This window comes from Talpa occidentalis, unplaced genomic scaffold (genome assembly GCF_014898055.3).
Source record: "Talpa occidentalis isolate TD23 unplaced genomic scaffold, MPIMG_talOcc4v2.1 talOcc4.11, whole genome shotgun sequence".
In the NCBI taxonomy this organism is placed as follows: domain Eukaryota; kingdom Metazoa; phylum Chordata; class Mammalia; order Eulipotyphla; family Talpidae; genus Talpa; species Talpa occidentalis.
Window position 1 is genome coordinate 101,596,026 of NW_023601104.1, and position 23,656 is coordinate 101,619,681.

Here is a 23,656-nt window from a genome sequence, read left to right on the forward strand (position 1 = left end):
CACGGGGCGTGCGCCGAGCCCCTCTAAGCAGCGTGTACTGCGCCCCGTCCTGGGTGATGGGCGGGCACCCTCCTGGACTGCTCCTCGTGCGCTTGTCTTGCTGTGACTGTTGCTCACGCTTTTCTTGTTAGCCTGGCGCTTACATTCCTTTTTTTAAATGACAGTTATAGATTTTTGTTTGACTAGAACTCTGGTTTGCGATGAGGACACGAATTATCAGAGTCTGCGGCTGAGCTGGGCCTCGAAGACCAGCTGCGAGCAGAGGAAAGGTAAGCGGCTGGTAGGCCTCCGCCCGCCACGCCCCACTGCCCAGGCCCCGAACGGGCCCGTCGTCTTGCACGTAAATGGCGCTTGTCGCCGTCATGGCAACTTTAAACATTTTGGAGAACAGTCATGGGAGCCAAGTGGCCGCGTGTGACGTTGGTCCTCCTCGCGCTGATTTCCTCCCGAGAGCTGCTCCTTCTTGGTGGCTGGTCCTGGGCTGGACAAGCTGGTAGAGGCTGGGGTTTGCTGGGCAGTGCCAGGCCGGGGGAGGTTGCCCAGGCGGTGTTCTTGGTGTGGCCTGAGGCCTGGCTTAGCTTTGCGAGAGGACTGGGGAGGACAGGCAGGCTTGGGCAGGAAGCCGCTGGCCGCAGGCAGCCGAGTCGGAAGCAGAGCCACGGGCCATCGCGGTCACCACCGGGCTGTGCGTTCCCTCCTGGCACCCACGCTGTCTCGGGTGCAGCCAAGACAGAGTCCACTGGGCAGGGGGCTGGGGTTTGAAGCCAGAAGTCTGGCTCTGGCCGCGGCTTAACCACCAGGCAGTTGCTCTCCCAAGGCGGCTTCCCTGGGAGGGGCTGAGGCGTGAGCGCTGCTCCCTGCTGTGGAGACACCTGGCGTGGAGCCTCAGCGTGTGCACACCCATGTTCTCCCCACTGAACATGGGAGCAGGGGACTGAGTGCGCAGAGCTGCCGTGGTCGGCTTGGGGGCGCTGCGGCGTGGGGCTGTGTCCTGTGGCCTTCTGTGTGTGGGGGGCTCCAGTGACTGGGAAACCTTCCTAAGGGAGGTTGCCAAGGTAGCCCCGCAGCCCTGGGGCCCTGCCCCCACCCGCCATCTGCACCGAGCCAGGCAGTCCCTGTGTGTGTGTGCAGGGCTGTGTCCCCCACGTGGTCAGAGCCCCCATCCGTCCTCACAGCGTGGCTCGGGGCGTGTGGGTGGAGCGCACAGCTTGTGGCCTTGGTGGCCCCGCCCCCTTCCCTGCTGTCCGGGAGGCCCTTGAGGGGCTGCGTGACTGGCAAGGTCACTTTGGCTGCCCCTTCTCCCTCTCTCCCTCTGGTGGGGCAGGAACTGCATAGTGGGGCAGGAACTGCATAGTGGGGCGTGGACAGGCAGGAGTTCAGGCCGCTCCTCCTTCCTGACTGCACAGGGAGGACGGCGCCTCCGGGCTGCCCGTTCCCTTAAAGCTGGGTGCTTACCAGGCCCTGCGGCGCGGCTCCGGAGCCGGGGCTGTGCCCCACATGTGGTCCTAGGAGAGCTGTGCCCGCCCGGGGCTCTGTGGGCCGGGCCTGCTGCTGAGCGTGGCGTGGAGTCACGTGGCCTGGAGCTGTCGTCTGGCAGGGCCCTGCAGTGGTGCGGCACAGAGAACACAGGAGAAGGAGGTGGTAGCCACTGTCTCCCAACACCCGCCCCCCCCCCCCGTGTCCTCTGTGGGCGCCCCAGCCCCGCTCTGCTCTTGTGTTCCTGGCGCGGGGGTGTTGGCAGGAGGGTACGGGGTTTACGGTGTCAGCTTCCACTGCACGTGGTGTCCAGGGCCTCTGGAAATGGGCCTGTAGTGGTCACTGCAGCTGTAAAGGGCGGTGCTCGCCCATGGCCCGATGCTGTGCTGCCTCCCGCGGGGCCAGGCAGCGAGAAGCACGTCCACGGCAGCCGCTGCGCACCTGGGTGTGGCGTGGAGCCGGCGCTGGAGGCGCTCACGCCGTGGGGTTTGGTTGTCTCCCCTTCGGAAGGCCGCGCGGGGCGAGTGTCCAGAGGGTACTGCTACCGACTGGTCCACAGGGACTTCTGGGACAACTGCATCCCCGACCACGTCGTCCCCGAGATGCTGGTGAGACCTCGTGCCCCTTCCCGCGCAGGCGCTCAGACCTGAGGGTCCCCGTCACGGAAGAGTCACCGACTGTCTCCCCTTGCAGCGCGGCTCGCGCGTGGGGAGGGGGGCGGGGGGGCCCTGCCCCCGTTCGGGCCGCCCTGGCTCTGTGGTTAACAGGTGGCGCCCGCCCCGCCCTCCTCCCCGCCACTGTCCTTCCTGTCGCCCTCCCGCCTGCCCCGTCCTCCCTCCCTGCCCGCGGCCCTCCCCCGGAGCGCTGGGCGGACGGGTCAGTGGAGGCGGTCAGCACGTGTCTCACCCCTGCTCTTTCCAGCGCTGCCCCTTAGGAAGCACGATACTGAAGGTGAAGTTACTGGACATGGGCGAGCCAAGGGCTCTGCTGGCCACGGCCCTCTCCCCGCCCAGCCTGGGGGACATCGAGCGCACCATCCTGCTGCTCAAGGAGGTAGGACGGGCTCCAGGTGCTTGTGTTGGGAAAAGCTGGGGTTTTGGGGGTATGTTTTTAAAGTTTGAGATAAATGCAGAGCTCTTCGCAGTGTTTAGGATGTTGTCAGCATTTCTTGGGGGTGCTGAGTACCGTGTGCAGGGTGCTAGCACTGGGTGCTGTGAGCTGGGTGCTGTGTGTGGGTTGCTGTGTATAAGGTGCTGGGTGCTATGTGCAGGGTGCTGGGTGCGGGGTGCTGTGTATAGGGAGCAGGTGTGTTGACCGGGCTCCGCGCCCCTTGCTTAGCTGGCTGTCTTGCTGCAGCTTGCGCCCCTCTCACTGCCGCCTCTGTCTCGGGCGCCGGGGCCCTGCGCCGCCTCTCGGGTCTGTGCCGCTGCCGCTCGCTCAGGCTCCTGCTCCCCCGATCCTTCCTCTCCTGCTTGCTCCTTGCTGGAAAGCTCCGTGCCCTAGGGGGTCGACGCTGACCCCCTGGCCGGGCGCGCCTGTGGGGTCCCCATGTCAGTGGGCAGAGGACTTTGTATTTCTGGCCCTCAAAGTGGGGTGCCTCGGTCTTTGCCCTTTAGTTTGATTTCCACCTGGGTTTGCGTGAGGGGAGACACATCTGCCAGGTTGAGAAAGGCCCCGCGCCAGGTTAGTGTCGCCTCTGTGAGCCCGCGAGGGTTGCTGGGCCGAGGCCAGCACTCTGGAGCGCGGAGGTGTGAGGTCAGCGGCTCTGTGGGGCGTCCTGAGTGTCATCCATGTGTCACTTTTTTATCGGAAATTATCAGCTGTGTTCCGAGTTCCTGAAAGCAAACTAGTATGTCCGCCCTGTGAGAGTCGACCCGGCTGTCTTTCAGCACCTCACTGACCGAAATTCGGTCGTCACACCCTGCCGTCCACACCGGCCCGGGGGTGTGGCGGCCCCGTGCACTAAGAGCGCCCTGTGCTCCGTCAGGTCGGCGCCCTGGCGGTCAGCGGGCAGAGAGGAGACGAGAGCCCCCACGACGGCGACCTGACCTTCCTGGGGAGGGTGCTGGCCCAGCTCCCTGTCAGCCTGCAGCTGGGCAAGCTCATCGTGCTGGGCCACGCCTTCGGCTGCCTGGAGGAGTGTCTCATCATCGGTGCGCGCTGCCGAGGCCGGCGGGGGGCGGGGGTGGGGGGGCACGCACCCAGCACCTCACCCGCACCCTCTGCTCTCCTCCTTTCAGCTGCTGCTCTGTCTTTGAAGAATTTTTTTGCGATGCCTTTCCGGCAGCACCTCGATGGGTATAGGTATGTCACGCTCACGCGGGGACGCCGCTCCGCCGTCCGGGGTCGGTGACGCCCGCTCTGTCCGCAGGAACAAGGTCAGTTTCTCTGGCAACAGCAGGAGTGACTGCATCGCGCTTGTGGAGGCCTTCAGGGTGAGTGGCCTCTGCGCCCCTCTGGGGGGTTCTGGGGCCCGTCACACCCCCGGGAGGAGTAGAGGGGGTGGGATCCAGTTTTATGACGCTGACTGAAAAAATGAAAGCTGTGTGTTTTCTCTGGCCAAAGCCAAACTTAAAAGAAGGCTGTTGTCAGCCAGGTACCTGACGCTCTGCTCTGTTTCCAGGCATGGCAGACTTGCCGGCAGAGGGGAGAGCTGCGCCACCCCAAGGTAGGCCAGGAGGGGGAGCCGAGCCACCCCAGGTGGACCAGGTGTCCTGTGATTCCTGGTGGACACCTGGGAGGCTCTTTGGGGACACTGGCCTGGTGCAGAGGCTGGCACAGACACCACCAGAGAGGCCTCTGGGACACATGGCGGCCTCTGGGGCAGGTGGCTGCTTCCAGGGGCATGCTGGCCGGGGCGGGGTTGTGGCCAGCGTGCCTGCATGTTGCCCCAAAATAAGGGCCTGAAAGCCGCCTCTTTGCTGTTCCAATTAAGTTGTAGATAATGGACTTGAGAGAACTCAGTCTGTTCGCCCACAGTAAAAAAAATTTTAGGGGTGCGGGTGAGAGATCAAGTATATCCTCCCTCCATCATGAGTAGCTTGGAAGGGCTGAGGGTGAGCGGGAGCCCGGGCTGTGCTGCCCTCCGGCTGCCCCGTGCGGAATGGAGTCAGCCTTGCTGCGCTTTGGCCGGCTTGTGCCGGCGCCTGGTCAGCGCTGACCTGTGTTAACAGCGGGTGGCGTGCTCTTCTGTGTTTAAAGGATGAACTTGACTGGGGACGACTGAATTACATTCAAATCAAGAGGATTAGAGAGGTGAGTTTTCGCTGCCTTGAGTCAGGTCAGGCTCACCGGCGCACATGTGCAGGCCCAGTGCGGGTAGCCGTGAGGCCCGGGAGCCGCCCGCAGGCCTAGAGTCTCCGCGGCTGTGTCAGCATGTGTGTTTGATGCTTTTGATGGAGGTGTTTTTATATCGAAGTAGATATTGAGTGTGACGTGAGTATGTAATGCATGATCCACTGTCGGGCTGGTAGCACCGCCCTGATAAAGAAACAGGCATCGTGGGGCAGGCTGCATGTGCAGGACGCTGCTGAGCAAGCAGAATCCTGGCCTTTGTGTTGCTAGAATGATCACATAGCATCAGTTACGTGGGGTAGGAGGACAAGGAGAAAAAGGTGGGTGCGACTACAGAATGTTGCCTAAGGCCTGGGGGACACGAGTCTGCTGACCAGATAATTGTTACCAGCTTGATGACCAAGTGTCGAAATCGAAACCAGACCCCAGGCCCCGGCCTTGGTTCTAATCTTATTAACAAGGCATCCACTGATGAGCTTCTGGGGTCCCTTGTCATGCATAGGCCCTCCGGGAGTTCCCAGTCATACTTCCGTGCTGTATGAGCCAGGAGTGGGAGTAAGTTTATGCGTCTGTCATCAGCCCTCAGGGCGTTCCCGGTCACACCTTGTGAGGCCCGCCCTTCCCAGGGTGATCACGCTTTCTGCCAGCGATGGATTTGAAAGGCACCTGTGGGGTTGGGCCCTTATGACTGATTGAAGGGCAGTTCTGAACTCGAGCGGGAATGCAGACCCGCAGGTAACAGAAATGGTGGCCGAACAGGCCGCTAAGCCTAGCAGACCCACACTGTGGAATGTAAGTCATGCTGTGTCTTAGCCCCATGGCATATGATCACGTGTAATACACGCTCACATGTTGTGTGTAACTTTGCACAGTGTCAGGAACCCCTCCTCCTCACTCTGAGTGTGTGTGCTGTGCCCGCTCCGTGCTGGGTGACTGGATGTGTGTCTTCAGGGGTCCCCAGAGCCACCTCAGAGTCAGCGATTTGCCAGAAAGACTCCAGACCTTAGAAAGGCCACCGTACTGGGGAGTAGTCCCTGCTGCTGGAGGGCGAGGTGACGCCTCGGAGGGGCGGGCGCAGCTCCCCAGCCCTCCCTGCTGTGGGCGCGTGCAGTGGCTGGCTGGCCCTGCAGCCCTGGGTGGCCACTGTGCCCTTGGGAGAGGATGTCTGTGCCCATGCTGGCCCTCTGTGCCTGGGCGCGGGTCTCTGCGTGCGCTGCGGGGTGACCTGATGGCAGTTACTACCTGTCTCGGGGAGGCCCCGCCACACGTCCCGCCACTGCTGGGAACCGTTTGTTGTGTCCAGGCTGTCAGGTCACAAAGACGCTTTTCTGAGCCAGGGGCCCACAGGCTCCGAGGTCACCACAGGAGTTGGCCAGTGATTGGGGTGTCCTGGTGTGGACACCCAGGCCTGAATCGGCGTCTCACACTCTGCGAGATGCTGAGTCTCTTCTATTTCGTTTTGAGATCAAATCTCGGTTTGTCGGTTATGCCATGTAGGTGTTTTTGAGGAGAAAGGTGGGGAATTTTAACCTGTTGTGCCCCCCGCTGGTCCGCGCTTCTGTGCGAGGCGGGCAAGAGCGCTCTCCTGGTGTCTCCAGGTGGCCGAGCTGTACGAGGAGCTGAAGACCAGGGTCTCGCAGTTCAACATGCACGTGGGGGCCCGGCGGCCGGCCCTGGCGCAGGACTACAGCCACAAGCAGCGCTTCGTCCTGCAGGTGCGCACCACCTCTCCTGCCCCGCCCCCCATGTGTCCTCCAGTGTTGGGGTTCCCCGCTGTGCTCTGGTATCCAGAGATGTGTCCTCTGCGGCTGTCTCTGCACGCAGCAGCACCCATGTTGGTGCTTTCTGGAAGGGAGCACTACTGGGGAGAGCTGGTGCAGGCAGCGCCCCTCTTTAGAGGCGCCACTGTACTGGGGTGCCGTGGCCAGGTCAGCGTGGACAGCCACTCGGGAACCCGGAGTGGGGAGGGTCACATGGCAGACCCCTATAAGGGGGCAGTTCAGAAAGGAGCATTTTCCTGATGTCCGGTTGCTGAGAGGCCGAGGAGTCCCCCAGGTGGGGTCTAGCCACACCTTCTGTGAAGGAAGGGCTCTGAGCCGAGCACCTGCCGTGGGTGTGGCACAGCCGCTGCACCAGTGCCCTGTCCTGCTGGGGTGGACCTGCACAGACGTTGGGGGCCGGGCTCGCCCTGGGAAGGGGCCGCAGTGGGGGTGCAGGGAGGTCACTGCACAGCCTGCCCACCACCGCCTGGGCTCAGAAGTTTGATGCCACGTGGCTCGGCCTCTTCCCCAGGTTTGTGCAAGGGTGAGCATTGCCTGGGTCTTGGCGCGGCGGGGCTCTGCTTCACGAGGTGGCCTTCCCTTGCAGGTGGTGCTGGCAGGCGCATTTTACCCCAACTACTTCACGTTTGGGCAGCCTGATGAGGAGATGGCCGTGCGGGAGCTGGCGGGCAGGGACCCGAAGACAACCATTGTGGTAGGTTGGGGGAGGCACCAGCCTCAGATGCTGTGTTGGGGTGGCCCCTGCTTCGCCCTCACCTGCCTGGTGCGCCCCTGTGTGAGCGCTGCGTTCTTGGCGGCCCAGCCAGCCTCGTCTGCAGAGTGTTTGTGGCTGCACTGACCAGCGGCCTCCCACCTTGAGGGGTTGCAGGCCTCTCCCTGCTGACGAGCAGCATTTGACTATAGCCCCAGATGTGACTGTCCACTACAGTCGCCCAGAGGGTTTTGTTGAGTTTCAAGGTCAGATCTAAATTCAGTTGGGCTGTGCTGTGGACTGGGGCAGTGGGCCTGACTCCGGCGCGTGCCCGTGAGGCCTGCGCCTATGCCCTGACTGCCCGGTGCTCTGCCCGCAGCTGAAGCACCTTCCTCCCTACGGCTTCCTGTACTACAAGCAGCTGCAGTCGCTCTTCAGGCAGTGCGGCCAGGTCAAGTCCATCGTGTTTGATGGTACAAAGTAAGTGGACATCAGCAACTGCAGCTCTGAGGATGCTGTGAACCCTTGCCACCCTGGAGCCGGACTCAGAGCTGAGCGAGTGTGGGCACAGGGTTCGAGCAGGCTGCCCACGCCCCGATGCTGTGGTGAGGTATCCTCTCTGCCAGGCGCGGCTAAGAAAGTGGGGCCAGGGCCTCCCCGGTGGCGCAGCGGTTGAGCGCTGGGTTGCGAAGCTGCCCGCAGCCTCTGCAGCGCGGGTTCGATGCCCGGCTGCTCCCTGGCCACCGGAGGAGGGTCCCACATGGCGCGCAGACCTCTCCTGCCGCCCGCTGCTCCCCTCAGCAGTGTACTTCGGTCCTTCTGCCTGCTCTGCTCCCCGCTCTGGCTCTAGTGAATTCTCTCACCCTCCCGCGCTTCTGACTGTACCCAGTGCTTGCATAAACAAAACAAACAAACAAATAAATAAATAAAACATGCCTCTATAAAAAAAAGTATTAAATAATTAAAAAAAAAAAAAAGAAAAAAAAGAAAGTGGGGCCAGTGGGCAGCAGCCGTGCCTACCCAGGGTGGAGCACCCTTTCCAGGTCTTCTGCCCACTTACCAGCCTCTGTGGCCCTCAGCAGCTCATCTGCTGGGACAGCCCGAGCACAGGGCCTCAGTGTGTCAGGGAGACGAGTGCTGCCAGACCACGTGCCCAGGCCGCGCCAGAGAGCAGTGGAGCAGTGGCGGCCGCAGCACCATGCCGGTTCCATCGCCAGAGTGCTCCCAGGGCCGGAGCAGGCGGTCTCTGTCGATGCTTCTGCTGGTTCTTAACTGTCAGAGTTGTGTTTTTCTCCAACATTTTGAAATTTTAAGTGACAAACTTTGTCGGTGTAACAGTACTTAATGCTTGTTCTTGGAGTAACATCTGCGAGTTAATTCCAATAGAGCTGCTAAATTCATTTAATTTTTTTAAAGATTTATTTAATTATTTATACAAGCACTGGGTACAGTCAGAAGCGTGGGAGGGAGAGAGAATTCACCAGAGCCAGAGTGGGGAACAGAACAGGCAGACTGATGAAATACACTGCTGAGGGGAGCAGTGGGCGGCAGGAGAGGTCTATGCGCCATGTGGGACCCTCACCCGGTGGCCGGGGATCGAACCGGCGCTGCAGAGGCTGCGGGCAGCCTTGCAATCCAGCTCTCAACCACTGTGCCACCAGGGGAGGCCCCTAAATTCATTTTCAACGCGGGTGGTTCCCACGCATGCGTGATGATCCATCCCTGTGGCCGTTGCCAGCTTCTTCAGTGCGGCACAGCAGCCCCACAGGCCCGGCCTCCTGGCATAGCGGCGAGTCTCCCGGGCCCGGCACCCAGCTCTGCTTCCTCGGTGTCCGAATGCAGAACGAAGAGCCGAGTTCTTAATGTCTGTCGTGGCTAATGGCTTGCTTGAGCTGCTGGGCCGTGCGGCTGAGCTCTCCTCCTCCTGCGTGCCAGTTCTCAGCCTGGCAGGGCAGATGCTGTTTCAGTCTGACCTGCGCGGTGGGAACCTGGGCCACGCTGAGGTCATAGCAGCCTGCAGTCCTCACGCTGGATGGAGTGTGTGTCTTGTCTCCTTTCTCCGGGACCTCTTATTAAGTGTCTCAGTTTTCCTCAGCGTGCTTGCTGCTTGGCCACGCCCAGCCACGGGTTTTCTGGCTGTGTCGGTGCTGGTTCCGTGCGGCCACGCCAAGCATTTAAAGGCCAAGCTGGCTTATGGGGCCGTGGGGAGGGTGAAGGCTGTGATCCTTTTGGGGCCACGCAGGGCCCACTGGTGTGCAGTGTGGTGTGCCACCGCCTTCTGTGAGAGGCACTTGTGGGGCTTCCGGGAATAGTGGAAGATCCTGGGTGGGGCCAGGGGTTCGCAAAGGTTTTCTCTGAGCCTCAAAATGGGAGCCTGTTCCTGTGCAGAGCTCCAGGGGGGGCAGGCCCAGGGCCTGAAAAGCTGGGGCGAGGTGGGGCAGGTCTGGGGCAAAACCCAGCTTGGGTGCTGTTCTGCTGGGGCTGACCGCAGGACAGGAGGCCATTGTGGGGTCAGGTGTTGTCTCTCTGTACTTGCTGCCGAGGCTGGGGCTGCACCTGTGCCAGCCTGCCCTGCCCCCGCCCGAGAGGGGCAGCGGGCCTTGGACCTGGCGTCTCAGCCGACAGCTGGTGGTGAGGGCCAGCCTCTCACAGAGCCGTGTGCCACCCAGCACTGCTGACGGGTGACCAGCGCGCTGTGTCCGGGTCACCTCTGAGGGCTGTTCCTTGTCCGGCACCACCTCCCCTCTGCTACCTGTTGCTGTTTGGCCCAGTGTCCAGTGCTGTCTGGCCCAGCCCTCAGACTGTGGCTGGGGCATCTCGCCCCTCCCCCTCACTGCAAGCACCTCCAGCTGCGGTGAGTCAGGTCTCGGCCACTGCTCCGGGCTCTTGTGGACAGGACGGCACCATTTTGACCTTTTGTATAGGTCGCATGGACGCTGTGGACGCTCTCTGGAGTGAGGTCTAGCCGGTGGCCTGGAGGACTCTTGGCTTCCCCTGTTTTTTAAATAAACCCTCTTGTTCCCTGACCTGTCTTCCACCTGGCCCTGGCCCCTGTCCTCTCGTGGCCCAGCCCCCCCCTTTAGTGTTGTCTCAGAAGCAACGGTACATGGTCCGTGCACGGAGCGACCAGGGAGAGGCTGCTGTGGGGCGTGTGCGGTAGGCGGAGGGCATGGGAACACACACTTCACGGCCGGAACGGGAGGGCACCGAAGGCTGCGTCTGTCGTGAGTGGGGCTCGGGCCCCTGACGCTGCCTCCCTCTGCCCTGGGCACTTGGGCTGGGCAGGACCGCCAGGGGTAAGGGGGCGCGTATTTGGGGGGAGCACCCGAGCGCGGCCTGCTCCCTGGCAGGGTTTCTCGGTCTCCGCTTTGTCTCACAGCCAAGCAGGAGCAAGCCGGAGCCCCGCCTCGTCTTGGCATGGCGGGGACGGGGGCTTGTAGTGCCACGCCGCGTGGCTGGGTGCCGTCTGCATGCCGCGGGCGCTGCTTGCGGAGCTGATGCCGCGTCATTGTCACTTTGGCCGGAGTGGGTCACCTTCCCCAGACGAGGGCTGCGTGCTGGCGGGTTACACAGCCAGGGTCGCCGGCGCTCTGAGGACCTTGACGCTAGTGCGCGGCCAGGCGGCCCCGGGGCTGGGCTCACCCCGTCCTGCATGTGTGGCAGGGCCTTCGTGGAGTTCTCGCGGAGCCCGACTGAGCGCGTCAAGACGCTGCCTGCGGTGTACATGGCCGTCAAGATGTCGCAGCTGAAGGTGTCCCTGGAGCTCAGCGTCCACTCCGCAGAGGAGATCGAGGGGAAGGTGCAGGGAGGCTCGGTGTCCAAGCTCCGGAACACCAGGTACTGGGGCCTCCCCCGCAGCCTCTGGCCTCATCTCCCTGCTGTACACCCTGGCCTCGCCGAGCGCGTTTCTCCTTCCTGCCAGTGGCAGCCCGTTGTCCAGCTGCGGGCGCCACCTCCCAGCTGCCCTCCCCGTAGAGTGGTGGTGCCCTGCGAGCAGAGTGGAATGTGGAGTCTCGTTCTCCGCAGAGCAGGAGGCGGTCAGGGACTTGGCGGGCCGTCCAGCCCCGGTGGGGGTGGGGGCGGGGGCTGCCCCTTCAGCTCAGGCCCCTGCTAGCTGCCCATGGGGTGTCGCGCTCCCTGTCTGTCAGCGCTCCCCTGGCCCCCCAGTGCCTGGAGGACGGGCTGGCGCGGGAGGTGCTGTCGAGTCAGGTGCTGTGCCCGGCGGGGGTTGGAACCCGCGCAGGGATGTGTTCCCAGTGGTGCCCAGCAGCTGTTGGGCACAGGTGAGCCAGCCTGACTTTTCTTTTGCGTGTTCTGAGTTGCCGCTTGTTCTCGTAGCTGCAGCCATGGGAGCACAGTTGCACGTGTGTGGGAGCCTGGCCTCCCGCTGCCGCCCGGCCGCTCTGCGTGACCAGAGGGCCTGGCGGGCAGCGCAGTGCAGGCCTGGCCTCTCCACTTGGCGTGGAGCAGGGTGACGGGAGGCAGCTCCATCTGCAGGCCCCACTCCCTGCCTGGAGCCCGGCCCCTGCTGTCTTAATACTTTAAGTGGGGAACGGTGTTTCCAGGGGCCAGAGTCATGTGCCCCCAGGGTGGGCCCCGTGTGGGGTCAGGCGGCACCAAGTCCCGGCTCCAGTGTGCATGCAGAGGGCGGGGGCTCTCACCTCCACAGTACACCCCCAAAAGGGGCGCCTAGTGTGTCACCCCTGGGGTAGGGTTTTTCCTTTGGGTAAACTGGCATTGGCCAGCTTTTATTTTTTTAATCTTACTGGGGTGACACTGGTTTGCAACACCGTGTGTGACTTAGAGGTTCAGGGTCCTACCTGCTCAGACTCTGTCACCATACCTGCCACCACCAGGCCACAGGCCCCGTCATGGCCCCGGGGAACTCCCCAAGCCCCCAGGGCTTCTATCATGATGGTCTTTCCTTAGGAGCACAGTGGCACAGGCAGCAATTCAGTGTGTGGTGTCTCTTGTGCGACCCTGGCTCTCCTGTCCTGGTTTTCAACTCTGTTAAATAGGGTGAATGTGGACTTCCAGAAGCAGACGGTGGACCCCATACAGGTCTCGTTTAATGCCCTGGACAGATCCCAGACCGTCACGGACCTCCTGCTGACAGTGGACGTCACGGAGGTGAGCACGGAAGGCAGCCGCTGGGTGTCTCCCCTGGGGCCGGCGCAGCTCTGTTGTATGTGTGCCAGGAGCTGACGCACAGCAGGTGCACCTGGTGGGTACGCTAGCCCCTGTGCCTGTTAACCTGCACCATGTGGGGACAGGAACAAGGCCTGTTTATTCCAGGGTCAAAGTATAGCCCTCAGAATGCCAGGCTAGCCATGAGGTACATGTAAGAGTGCTAATGGGTATCATGGCCAACGCCTTTGTGAGTCAGCCCGCATCAGCACATGTTGGCGCTGGTGTCCCTCAGGGCACAGCTCTTGCCCAAAATGATTTCAGCTGAAGTGCGCACCTCCAGCTGCCATCCAAAGGGCCACTGTCTGGGAAAGCTACCGCTCCTCCTCAGAGGTGGCACTGTGACGTCCAGGTGGCCGGGCAGATGGCACTGCTTTCTTACAGTCAGGGCTCAGTGGGTCCCTGGGGCTCCTTTCTCCTGGCATTCTGAGGACTGACCTCAGAGCCCAGTCTGCTGCGGGCACAAGGGGGTGGCATAAGAGCCAGCCGGGGAGGCAGGTGTGGGCCCCATCAAGGAGCTGCTCCCCCAGGGCCCAGTGGGGCCGCAAAGCTGGAGGGAGGGCCTTCACAACCCTAGCAGCCCAGCGTTGGAGGCCTCTGTCAGCGGGATGGGCCCCCAAACAATGTGCTAACAGCGTAGTTTAAAAAAAGGTAAACAAAACTCTGCGTCTTTATGGAACTTGATAAAAATACTTATCCAGACCGCGTGGTCCCTGCCTCTCTGCACAGTCAGCTTCTGGGCCTGGCCTGACCCAGCCTGGCCGCTCCCTGCAGGGTCGGTCCATCCTAGCAGCACCGGCTTCGCCCTTTCTCCTTGGGGGACCTTCTCTCTCTCTGCGGGGGTCTTTCTAGGCCTGGGCTCTGGCTTTGATGCGTGGGCTCAGTAGCCAACCTTGCGGAATTGCCTCTGCGACCTGCCCCGCACCTCAGCTTCGTCCCCTTTGGCCGCCCCCGGGCATGGTGCCACGCGGCGGAACGTGCGCCGTCCCCGAGTCGCGGTGGTGGCAGCGGGTATGCTCGGCTCCTGCACACTGCTGCTCCCCCCGCCAGGTGGTCGAGGTGGGGCACTTCTGGGGGTACAGGATCGATGCAAAAAACTCAGAGATCCTGAAGAGACTCACTGCTAAGATAAACCAGCTGGAGCTGGCACCTCTGCCCGTTCACCCCCATCCCGACTTGGTCTGTCTGGCTCCCTTTGAAGACTTTGATAAAGAGAGCTACTTCCGGGCTCAGATCCTCTACGTCTCTGGAAACTCTGCCGAGGTATGTTTTCAGTCACAGACAGCTCGGGCAGAAGCAAGACAAACGTAGACGCGCATTTATTTTTTCTCCCATTAAGGGGAATCACATATAAGACAGCAGGTTGCACAGTAGCCTGGTCACTCCCCCAGAGGCATGTGGACTAAAGCTGGCGCCCCCACCGGCCCAATCCCCGGGTGCATGGCTGCCGTGGCGCCCAGCCCCGCTTCAGGCGCCTGCCTCCCCAGGTTTTCTTCGTGGACTACGGCAACAGAGCCCACGTTGACCTCGCCCTCCTGATGGAGCTTCCCTGCCAGTTCCTCGAGCTCCCTTTTCAGGTGAGGTGGAGCCGCTCCCGAGGGCTGGGCGTCGGGGCTGAGCAGTGCTGCAGCCGGTGTCTGCCCCCAGCTCCGGCCTGAGTGGAAGGGACTTGTCACCTGAGCGAAGTGTGGCCTCTGCTTTTTCCCCAGCACCGCAGTGCTGTGGAGACTCCTGCGGGTGTTGGGCTTAGAGGAACGTTGTTCTGCGTAGCAGGGTTTTCTAGTCCCCTTGGTGGTTCCTGGTTAGATTGAAACCAGAACAGAAGTTAGGTGGGCTGGGGACACACCATCCAAGGGAAAGACGGTCTAGAGATTACTCTAAACTGGTTTTGTCATTTAAAAGCAGAGCCAAGCCTCCTTACCTAGGAAGCCCCCACCCGGGTGTGCAGGCCTGTGAGGTGCCGGGTGTGGTGGGCTGTGCTGGTAGGCGTGCCAGTGGGCCCTGCCGGAGCCCACCCCAGGTGGTGCGGCCAGACCGGCTCAGCGCACGTGTCTGTCGCAGGCGCTCGAGTTCAGGATCTGCAAGATGCGCCCGTCAGCCCGGTCGCTGGTGTGCGGAGCGCGCTGGAGCTGCGGGGCCAGCCGGCGCTTCTGCTCCCTGGTGCGCGGCTGTGCTCTGCTGGTGAGGGTCTTCTCGGTGGTGCACGGCGTGCTGCACGTGGACGCATTCCGCTGCTCGGGACCCCAGGACGCCACCAGCATCAGGGACGTGCTGGTCAGGGAGGGCCACGCTGAGCTGGCCGAGGAGTCCTACGAGTCCAAGGTGCGCGGGGCTGGCCTGGGGCACCTTCCTGTGGGGAGGGGAGGGGGTGTGGGGCGGCCGCACCGTCATTGCGTCTCACTCTTGTGTTGTCGTGTCTTGTCGGTTCCTTCTCGGAGCGAGGGCTAGATTGCAGGTGTTCTGTACGCGAACTTTAAAAGAAAATGGATTTCAGGATGTAGCTCCTCAATGGAAGTGATGAAGTATTTTTCCAGTCGCTTCAGACACTGCACAGCTTTGCAAGTGCTTTCCTAAAACCGCCTCTGCGGCTGTCTCAGCTGCTACGGCTGTCCCGCTCCTGGTGGCGGCGGCGGGGGTGTCTGATGCGTGGCCCGCCGTGGGTGGGCCTGACTCCTTTCTGTGTTGGCTTTTCAAAGGGCCTGATGAAAGTACCCTGATACTCCAGGGATCTGGAGGTCGAGGGAGAATAAGGCCATGCCCTGAAATAGCTTGGGGGGCAGTTTGAGTAAGGTGCTTTCAGTGCAATCTTTTCTTCTGGCAAAACCATCTTTTCTTGTTTTGTCCAGCAAAGCCACGAAGTTCTCAAGGGTCTCTTTTCCAAATCAGCAGACAGCACGGCCAGCCTGTCCGCGCCGTCCCCTGTGAAGGACGACGAGAGGGGCCTGATCCGCCTCCTGCTGGACAGCCTCGCGTCCAACCGGCTGGGCGCGCCGCGCTGCAAGGTGGCCGGCGCTCGTGGCCGGGAGCTCAGTTTAACACGTGAAGCCGCAAGTCTCGGTGGTTTTTCGCTCCTGGCTCCAACGCTGTTACTTTCTCCTGCGGAGCCTGTTTATTAAGACAAGGCCTGGGGGTGCCTGTCCCTCAGCCCTCCTTCCAAAGGTGGCGCTGTGTCTGCCCAGCCTGGCGGGGGACACGCGGGGTGGTGGCGCCCTCCCTGTCCAGGGGCCCCGGCCGCCTCCCCAGCCCATGGCTGGCGCGTGTGAAAGAACGATGCGGCCCCGCGGGATCTGGCGCTGCTTCCTTTGTTGGCCAAAGAGTTTCTTAAAAACGCGTTATTGGAGAGTGTTAGCAAACCTTGGCGGAGGGGGCTGGCTTCCAGAAACACGCTCTTTAGAGGCTGCTTCTTGCTCACCCGGGAGACTTGTGACCGTGACGGGACTTTTTCCCCATGGGCTCGGGAGTGTAAAGACGGGCGAGGCGCGGCTGCGCGGTGACGGGCGGTGTCCTTGCCCGCAGGCCATCCTCCACGGCCCCTTCAACCCCTACGAGCTCAAGTGCCACAGCCTGACCCGCGTGTCCAAGTTCAGGTAAGGCTGCGCCCCCGCTGCCCGCTTCGGGCTCCCTGCGGGAGCGGGGACGGGCACCCTCTGCCCGGCTCGCCCCAGCCCCAGGTCTGAGACCCCCGCCTCACGCCAGAGTCGCTGTCTGGGCCTGGGAACCTTGTGAGCATCCGGGGGCCGACCCACCTCGGGGCTTCTGTGGTGAAGAAGCCAGAGCCGGAGGGCGGCTGAGGACGCAGCCCAGGGACAGGCGGGGAGGGAGGCGAAGCCCGGGCTGGGGTCTGGGCGCGGGGACAAGCCGGCGCTGAATTCAGCAGTCTGCACTCGCGGGGAGCGCGGCGAGACCGAGGGCGGGGAGCATGCCTGCCACGCTGCGCGGGCTGGGGGGCTTCACTGGCGCGTGTCAGACTCTTTGGAAGGCAGCTGTGCACTTAAAATCATCCTTTCTCTTACGGGGAGCCCCACCATCTCAGAGACGTACCCCGCAGCAGTGGCCACGCCTGGGGCTCAGGCCGGGCAGTGCTCAGCCCACCTTGGCAACGTGAGCCTGCAGCCACTGGAGCCGGACGGCGCACCCGCGAAGTGTGCTCTTGGGTGGGGGTGGCGGGTGCTGGGGCAGGAGCCCACCTCAGGGCCTGCCCACAGGTGGTGGGGCAGAGGCAGAAGCCCTACGTGAGCTCCCCAGGGGCTTCCGGTCGGCACCAGAATAGTGTGAGCAGGGACGAGGGGGGGCCTCTGGGACAGCGCCTGCCCGAGGGCAGGAGGCCGGGCTGTGCCCTCTGGATATGCCCCAGCCAGCCCGGGGAGCAGGACCACGAGGAAGGGCGGAGGGAGGCTGCCCAGTGTGGGTAGACTGGGAGGCCCGTCAGGCAGCTGGTGGCCCCCCTCAGGTGCGTGTGGATCGAGAAGGAGAGCATCAACTCCGTGGTCATCAGCGACAGCCCCGAGGACCTGCACCAGAGGATGCTGGTCGCCGCCTCGCTGTCCGTCAACGCCACCGGTGAGCGGCTGCCCTGGGCGCCGTCCTGGAGCCCAGGAGGAGGTCCCCATGGCCCTGGGGTGCCCCTTCCCCCCATGCTGCTTCTGCCCGCAAGGGCAAGGCGCTGCCCTGGGTCCAGTCACTGTACCGCCCGGAGCACAGAAGGCCCTGCCCTGGAGCCCCGATGGGCTAGCGGGAGGACTCACCAGACAGGGCACTGCCCCAGGAGCAGGGCTTCTGTCCTCAGCACTGTGCCTGGTGCAGCGGGCGCGCTCATAGACGGGGTGTCTGGGGCGCAGTGACAGGCTCCTCCCTCGTTGCTCTGGCAGGGTCCACCATGCTGCTGAGAGAGACCTCACTGATGCCACACGTGCCCGGCCTCCCCGCGCTGCTCAGCATGCTCTTCGCCCCCGTGATGGAGCTGAGGTATGTGGGTCTACAGCTGCCCGGCGCAGGGTCTACCCAGGGCTGTGGTCAGGCCGCGGAGGCTGCCCTCGCTGGCGGAGGACTTGCCTCTGGAGCTTGCCACTGGGCGGCTTGCGTGGAAGTGGCGGCGGCTGCTCCTAGGACACGGACCCCGGGGTGTGGACCTCCTCATGCCCTTGTAGGAGCCGGTGGGGCACCGGTTATGGGGGCGCCAGGCCCGGCGGCAGCAGGGGCTGGACACCGGCTAAGCTTTGGTCTTCGAGGTGCACGTGCCGCTGGGCGAGAGGAAGTTCTGGCCTCTGGCTGGCCAGGGCCCGTTCCCAGGAGGCTGCTGTGGGGTGTCCTGTGCTGACTGGGCTCTGCCCCGCGGTGGCCCAGAACCTGCTGTCGCAGTTTCAGAACATTGCGTGTTGTTTCCAGCAGCAGAGACAGTTGTGTGTGCTTTCTTCTGTCATGGGCACTCGGCGAAGGGTGCAGTGTTGGTGCTTAAAGCCCACCTTCCCGAGGAAGCGAGGCGGCAGGCGCGGGTGACCCACGAGGCCCCGTGAGACTCCCCAGGACCCTGCAGCGGGGAGTCGCCCAGCACCGTGCTGGCCAGTGTGGGAGTCATTTCTTGGTTTGTGCAGTCAGTGGTCATCAGTTTTGAGTAACTGGAAGATGAAAGAGACGTTTGATCTGGGGATGCTGTTTCCTCGCACCCCAAGTGTTCAGCCTCGGTGGAGAGTAGGACGGCGTGTCAGAGCAGACCGTGCTGGGGGCCTGCTGGGTCATGGGTGTGCTGCCCCCCCAACCCCCGCCGTGGGCGTCCCCCTGTGTGGTCGCCCGTCAGTGGGCCTTGCAGATGGAGGAGTCGGTGGGAGGGAAGGAAGACGCAGGAGGAGGGGCTTACATTTCGCTTCAACGTGAGAATGAAAAGGAAGTAGGTGTCCCCTCCGCAAGCAGCACGCCTGGCCGCTCGCGGGGCCTCCACCAGGGGGCGCAGCTGACAGGCAGGAGCTGGGGCTCCCTCTGCCCCTCTTTCTGTCCCGCCCAGGCCCACCCAGGCCTGTTGCTTCTCTTGCTGCCCCTTCTCCAGGGCTCCCCCATCACAACAGGGAAGGGAGGGGGCGCTTCCTGGCAGCGTTCATGCCTCTGAGAACCTCAGGGGTGCCTCCTGCCCGGCTTGGGTAGCTGTGGCCTGAGAACTAGGTCATGGGGATGTGGCCTTGGGGGGTTTCAGGGCCTGCTGTGCCGGTAGCTCTCCAGCCTCAGAAGGGGAGGAGGTGGGAAACCCCAGACGGCTGTCAGGAAGGCTCCGAGGGACACTTGCAAGGGAAAGCTTGCTCTTCACTGTCCTGGCTGTCATGGCCACGGAGCAAATGACCCCCAAGCAGCCCTTTCTGTGCCATACGTGAGGAATGGAGACGGAGCAGCCGTCCATGCTCCATGATGCTGGCCTCTGTGCCGCCGGCTGCTGGCTCTGCCGGGCCAGCTGGGCCTTCAAGGTGGTGGCGGGGTGCCCAGCTCCATGTCCCGAGAGCAGGAGCAGCTCCGTCATTGTCTATGAAGAAGCCGCATGCCTCGCGTGTGTGTGGCTGGCGTCCGCGGGGTGTGACCACCCCTTGCCCAACGGCACGTGGCTCAGAGCTGCTGCCGGCACCATCTCTGACAGACGTGGTTGCCACGGGCCTGCTCATTGAGTTGCTCGAGCGCGTTCATGCACTGTTTTGTGGCCAAAAAGAAAATGTCATCTGTACCCTGTATTTTAACAGCCCAGGAGGACTGCGCGTGACAAGAGGTGGCTTCTGGGCCTGGAAGTGTGTGGGGCGTTGGGAGGAGGACCCTCTGGGGCCAGGGAGGGTGCTGGCTGTGGACACACTGGGCTGGCCCTCCGCCCCCCGCGGCAGGTCCCCGCTCAGGTGGCCCCATCTGTAAGCAGGGCCACCGCTGAGTCACAGGGGCGAGGGGTGCACCACCCCGCTGGTGACAGATGCGTGGCCGCTGTCCCAGCTGACCGTGTGGGGGTGGGTCCTGCTGGACCAGAGCTGGCCATGGCGGGGCCAGGCAGGGGCGGTGTGTCCCAGCTTAGTGCGGGGTCGAGGGTGCCGGCTCTGACTCCCTTGGGCGCTTCCTCAGGACCAGCCTGTCCTCTTCAGGACACGTCTGCATGTTGGCACCCACCAGGAGCCTGCAGGGCTGGCCCTTGCGTTACTGGGGCACGTCTGGGATGCCTGCAGCATTGCTGGTCCACGCCCCTCCTCCGCTAGACTCGCCCCCTCGCCGCCCTGTCCCGTGGGCGCTGTGGCCTCTGGTGCGGCCTCTGCAGTTGCCGGGGTGACCCAGGTATGCGTCACGTATAGGCATGTGAGCTCGTTTCAGGGTCTTGTTTTCTGTGTCTTGGGTGCCCGGGAGCAGCGGGGATGCCTAGACGAGAACCGCACCCATGCCCAGCAGCCTCACACCGACTCGAGGTCCAGGCAGAACCAGCAAGCACTGCTCCCCTGACGGGGCCGCGCTGGGCCTCCGCTGTCAGCCAGTGCTGCCAGCCCCTCATCAGGGCGACGTAGCGGTTCCTGATTTTGGTGCCGGTCGGTCGTCTGCCTTGGAAAGGCTCGCGTGGATGGGGACCATGGCCGGCGCTGTCGTACGGGGAGGGGGTGGCTGCGGGACTGCCGTGCACAGGCCCTCGAGGTCGCTTCCAGCGTGTGCGTCTTTGGGTCTGTGAAGAAAACCCCGCGTGGGCGCAGGTGAGCAGTAGGGAGCGCCAGCCGCCGTGCATGCCGGGGCGGGGCTTGGTCACTCAGGCTCAGAACCCCGTGTTTCAAAACGTGTTTCCCTGAGCATCTGGTCTCTCCTCTCGCAGCTGCCCTGGGCCACTCTGGCCATGGCACTGGCGTTCCACCCGGTGCCTGGGCCCAAGATGCTGCCGGGGTGGGGGTGGAGGCTCCCGCTGGAGGAACCCTGCTCCTTGGTGCGGGCGGCCACGACCTGGGGGAGGAGTCCCCAGAGCTGTGCCTGCAGGCCCAGGGGTGCTCAGAACGCAGCTGGACCCCTGGAAGCCCTGAAGCGGGGACGCAGGCTGCCGGGACCATGAGGGAAGCTGCCGTGCCTGCTGCATGCAGGGTGGCTGGTCTGGGGTAGGGGGTAGGCACCGGCCGTGCCTGGGTCTCGGTGGGGCTCGCTGGCAGCCTGGGCCCGGGTGGCGGTAGGCCGCGTGCCGAGGCACTGGGAACAGGTAGCGGGCGCGGGAGGTTGGGCAGCAGGCGTCCCAGCGAGGTGGCGAGGATTCAGGGCACACACCAGTGGGTTTTTTTGGGGATGGGCCAGCAGGACACGGCCTCAGGCGGCCTCACGGCCATGAACAGACACCCACCACCTCTTGTCCGTAAGGAGTTAGCGCCCAGAAGGGGCTGAGCGGGGAGGCTGTGGTGAAGGACCCTGCCCTTGGGTTACCGTGAAGCAGTGCGAACCGGGGCTGACCCGCGTGGACTGTGCTCTGCTGCCTCAAGCCGGGAGCAGCCGTGCAATCGGGCGCTCGTCCTGCTTGGCAGAACTTGGGCTGATGTCACCGTCTGGGTCTTCGGCTTCCGCAGCAGCGGGTGCAGGCTCGAGTTGGCAGCTTTTTCCAATTTCCTGTCTAGGGTGGACCGGGGTGGAGCCTGCTATACCGGCGTCCTCTGCGGCTTGGGCTGGAACTCCACCACGCAGACCCCCATCCTGCCAGAGCACGACATTGAGCTGGCTTTTGACGTCCAGTTCGGCGTGGAGGACATCGTGGAGGTAAGGCCAGCTTGGCCGGCGGGGGGACCGCGCTGCATATGGCTCCGTGACAGACACATGGACATCACTGTGCACACTGCCGTGCCCCTCAGCCTGTGGCACCCCTTCCTGTGGGGGATGGCTCCGCAGATGGCAGTGCACTCCGGGCCCAGCTCTGGCCTTCTTCAGGGTCTCCAGGCCCCAGGATCTCACAGGGCGGTGGGGTCCCTGAGGATCTCAACCGAGCCTCGCTCCAAGTCAGGACCCCTGACCAGTCCGCGGGCGCATGCTGGGAGGCCTGGCGGAGGAGGCCCCGGGGCTGGCGGTAAGCTCTGCTCGGCGGCTCAGCACAGGGCGAGGCGTGTTGAGATGCCAGCACGGCAGGCTGGCGGGGTCATGTGCGTTGTCGCGGTCTGTTTTGTCACTGCTTTTCTTTTCTCCTGTTCTCGCTCAGTTTTATTGCGTTTTACGAAGTGAGAAACGAGGCTGCCCCTTGACCAGCATCCTGTGCGGCGCAAGCCGGGCACTTCGCTCCGGCTCCTCCCCTGACGTGGGGCGGGTGGCCTGGCATTGTGGGCTCCCATCCTGGCCTCTGGCCGGGCACAGTTGCGGAACGTTCCTGCACGTTGTATTCTGGACATAACCTCAATCTTAACTTTCCAGCAAGGAGACCAAGCGCCTGAGAGTACTTCTTAGGGCTCAGACCTACCTGTGAAGCCTCAACTGTGGGGTGTCTGGAAGAGATGCCACAGACAGTGCTGGTGGCCGCGGGCTGGCTGTAGGTGCAGCCCCGGAAGCAGATAGTATACGAAAGAACGATTGGTCAGTTGGGTTGTAGAAACCAGCTTTTGCTCTGAAAAAACTTATGGGAAAGGCAGGACACATGGCGAGGCTCCGCCGTCGGCGCGGGTCAGCCATCCAGCCCAGCTGTGCTGCGGCCCAGACCCAGGGGCCACCCGGAGGCCCGAGCCTGCGCGTGACAGGGTGGAGAGGGCGGCCTCAGGCAGAAAACAGGTCAGTGGCCGTGAGGGGTGGGGTGTGGTGTGGTGGCCGCCACGGCCCCATGGGAGGGGCTTGAGAGCAGAGGCGCCGGCGCCTGCAGCGGGGCCGTAGCAGCGTACACTGTCCCTGGAGGCAGGGTGGCCACGACGGAGGTGGTGGCAGGGCATGTGCACGAGTCATGGGGGGCCCGGGGTGCAGGAGCTGTGCTCTGAGGGCGGCGAGGCTGCGGGTGGTAGGAAGTGACTGGACGCTGCTCCCTAGGGCCTGGCGCTGCTCTTGCATCCTGGGAAATGAGCTGGTGGCGACATGGGCGCCGGGGCTGCCGCTGGGGCGGGGCCGCAGAGACAGCAGGGAAGGCCGGCAGGTGGCCTGGCCTGGCTCCACAGGGCCCCTGTGGGTGGACTTGTGGCCATGACGACGACACAGCACGACACAGTGGTGGACAAGCCAGGCGCCCACACTGAATTGTCCCGGGGCCAGGCTGTGCCCTGAAGATGCAGGATGAGCCTGGAGCCTTGGGAGCCCAGGAACCCAAGGCTGGGGCTGCCCCTGGCCAGAGCTGGCCAGAGCTTGAGCAGCAAACCAGCATTGTTGGGGGTGGGGCCTTCGCTGTTCAACCTGGATGAGCCCGGCCCTGGGTGGTGACGGCCAAGCAGCCCTGGGCGGGGCAGGCCCGGGGAGGCAGTGCCGGTGGTGGGTCTGTCCTCGCAGCGCCTGGGTTCCCACCCGCCTGGCTTGCTCGCGTGTCCACCTTAGTCTCTTTCGTTCTGTCTCTTATTCCTGTTTCTCTAAGTCAGGACAGAGGTTGCTGCTGCTGCCCATGCTGCTTGGATCACCTCTTGCCTGTCGCTGGCCGCTGGGAGTCGGCCCCCTGGGCTGGGGCGCGGCTGCCTGGTGCAGGAGACCCACGGCCCTCTTCTCCACAGATCAACATTCTCCGGGCCGCGGTGAACAAGCTGGTGTGCGATGGGGCCAATGGGCTGCGGTGCCTGGGGCCGGAGAGGATCGCGCAGCTACAGGACAGCGCCCGCCAGAAGCTGCTCGGGTGAGTCGGGGCACAGGTCCTGGAGGGGCGTGTGGGCCGGTCCTCACGGAGCGACTATGGGTGGCGTGGGGAGCAGGCGCTGCACCGTGGGCGACCGGCTGACTTGAGGGGAGCCTGACAAGGGGCTCTCTTGGTGGCCTGAGCGTGGCGTTGGGAGACATGGTGTGCAGCGCGCCCCCCAAATGTGGGGCCTGCGGGTGGAGACAACTGTCTTGTGGGGGTTTGGCCCCCTTGTGCCTCCCCCAGGGCAGAGGGCAGGGCCGGCAGGGCTCCCTCTCCACACTTGCTGGACTCAAACCCAGCTGCCACCCCCAGGGCAGGTGCCCTTGTTAGAGCAAGACCCCGCCGAGGGCGCAGCCAGGCGCTTTGACCTGCTGGGCCCTGCCCCAGAGCCGCCCTTCTGCCTCAGGTGTGCGTTCTGATTGGCGCTCCACCGTGGTGCTCAGGCTCCTGGCATCCCTGGAAGGAGACCTCAGA

At 63.5% G+C, this 23,656-nt stretch overlaps 1 protein-coding gene across 1 annotated transcript in view; it reads left to right on the plus strand.

The window, feature by feature from the left end:
* Positions 1 to 23,656, plus strand: part of TDRD9 (tudor domain containing 9) — a 49,708-nt gene that overhangs the window by 23,668 nt on the left and 2,384 nt on the right. Inside the window, exons 13-34 of the mRNA XM_037501863.2 lie at positions 165 to 269; positions 1,987 to 2,084; positions 2,398 to 2,529; positions 3,464 to 3,629; positions 3,717 to 3,780; positions 3,848 to 3,911; positions 4,100 to 4,144; positions 4,678 to 4,731; positions 6,369 to 6,485; positions 7,138 to 7,245; positions 7,622 to 7,722; positions 10,906 to 11,079; positions 12,261 to 12,372; positions 13,480 to 13,692; positions 13,917 to 14,006; positions 14,491 to 14,751; positions 15,276 to 15,431; positions 15,946 to 16,016; positions 16,880 to 16,989; positions 17,298 to 17,394; positions 21,015 to 21,153; positions 23,061 to 23,179. Of these exons, the coding sequence (XP_037357760.2) occupies positions 165 to 269; positions 1,987 to 2,084; positions 2,398 to 2,529; positions 3,464 to 3,629; positions 3,717 to 3,780; positions 3,848 to 3,911; positions 4,100 to 4,144; positions 4,678 to 4,731; positions 6,369 to 6,485; positions 7,138 to 7,245; positions 7,622 to 7,722; positions 10,906 to 11,079; positions 12,261 to 12,372; positions 13,480 to 13,692; positions 13,917 to 14,006; positions 14,491 to 14,751; positions 15,276 to 15,431; positions 15,946 to 16,016; positions 16,880 to 16,989; positions 17,298 to 17,394; positions 21,015 to 21,153; positions 23,061 to 23,179 (2,596 nt within the window). The remainder of the gene's footprint in view (positions 1 to 164; positions 270 to 1,986; positions 2,085 to 2,397; positions 2,530 to 3,463; positions 3,630 to 3,716; positions 3,781 to 3,847; positions 3,912 to 4,099; positions 4,145 to 4,677; positions 4,732 to 6,368; positions 6,486 to 7,137; positions 7,246 to 7,621; positions 7,723 to 10,905; positions 11,080 to 12,260; positions 12,373 to 13,479; positions 13,693 to 13,916; positions 14,007 to 14,490; positions 14,752 to 15,275; positions 15,432 to 15,945; positions 16,017 to 16,879; positions 16,990 to 17,297; positions 17,395 to 21,014; positions 21,154 to 23,060; positions 23,180 to 23,656) is intronic.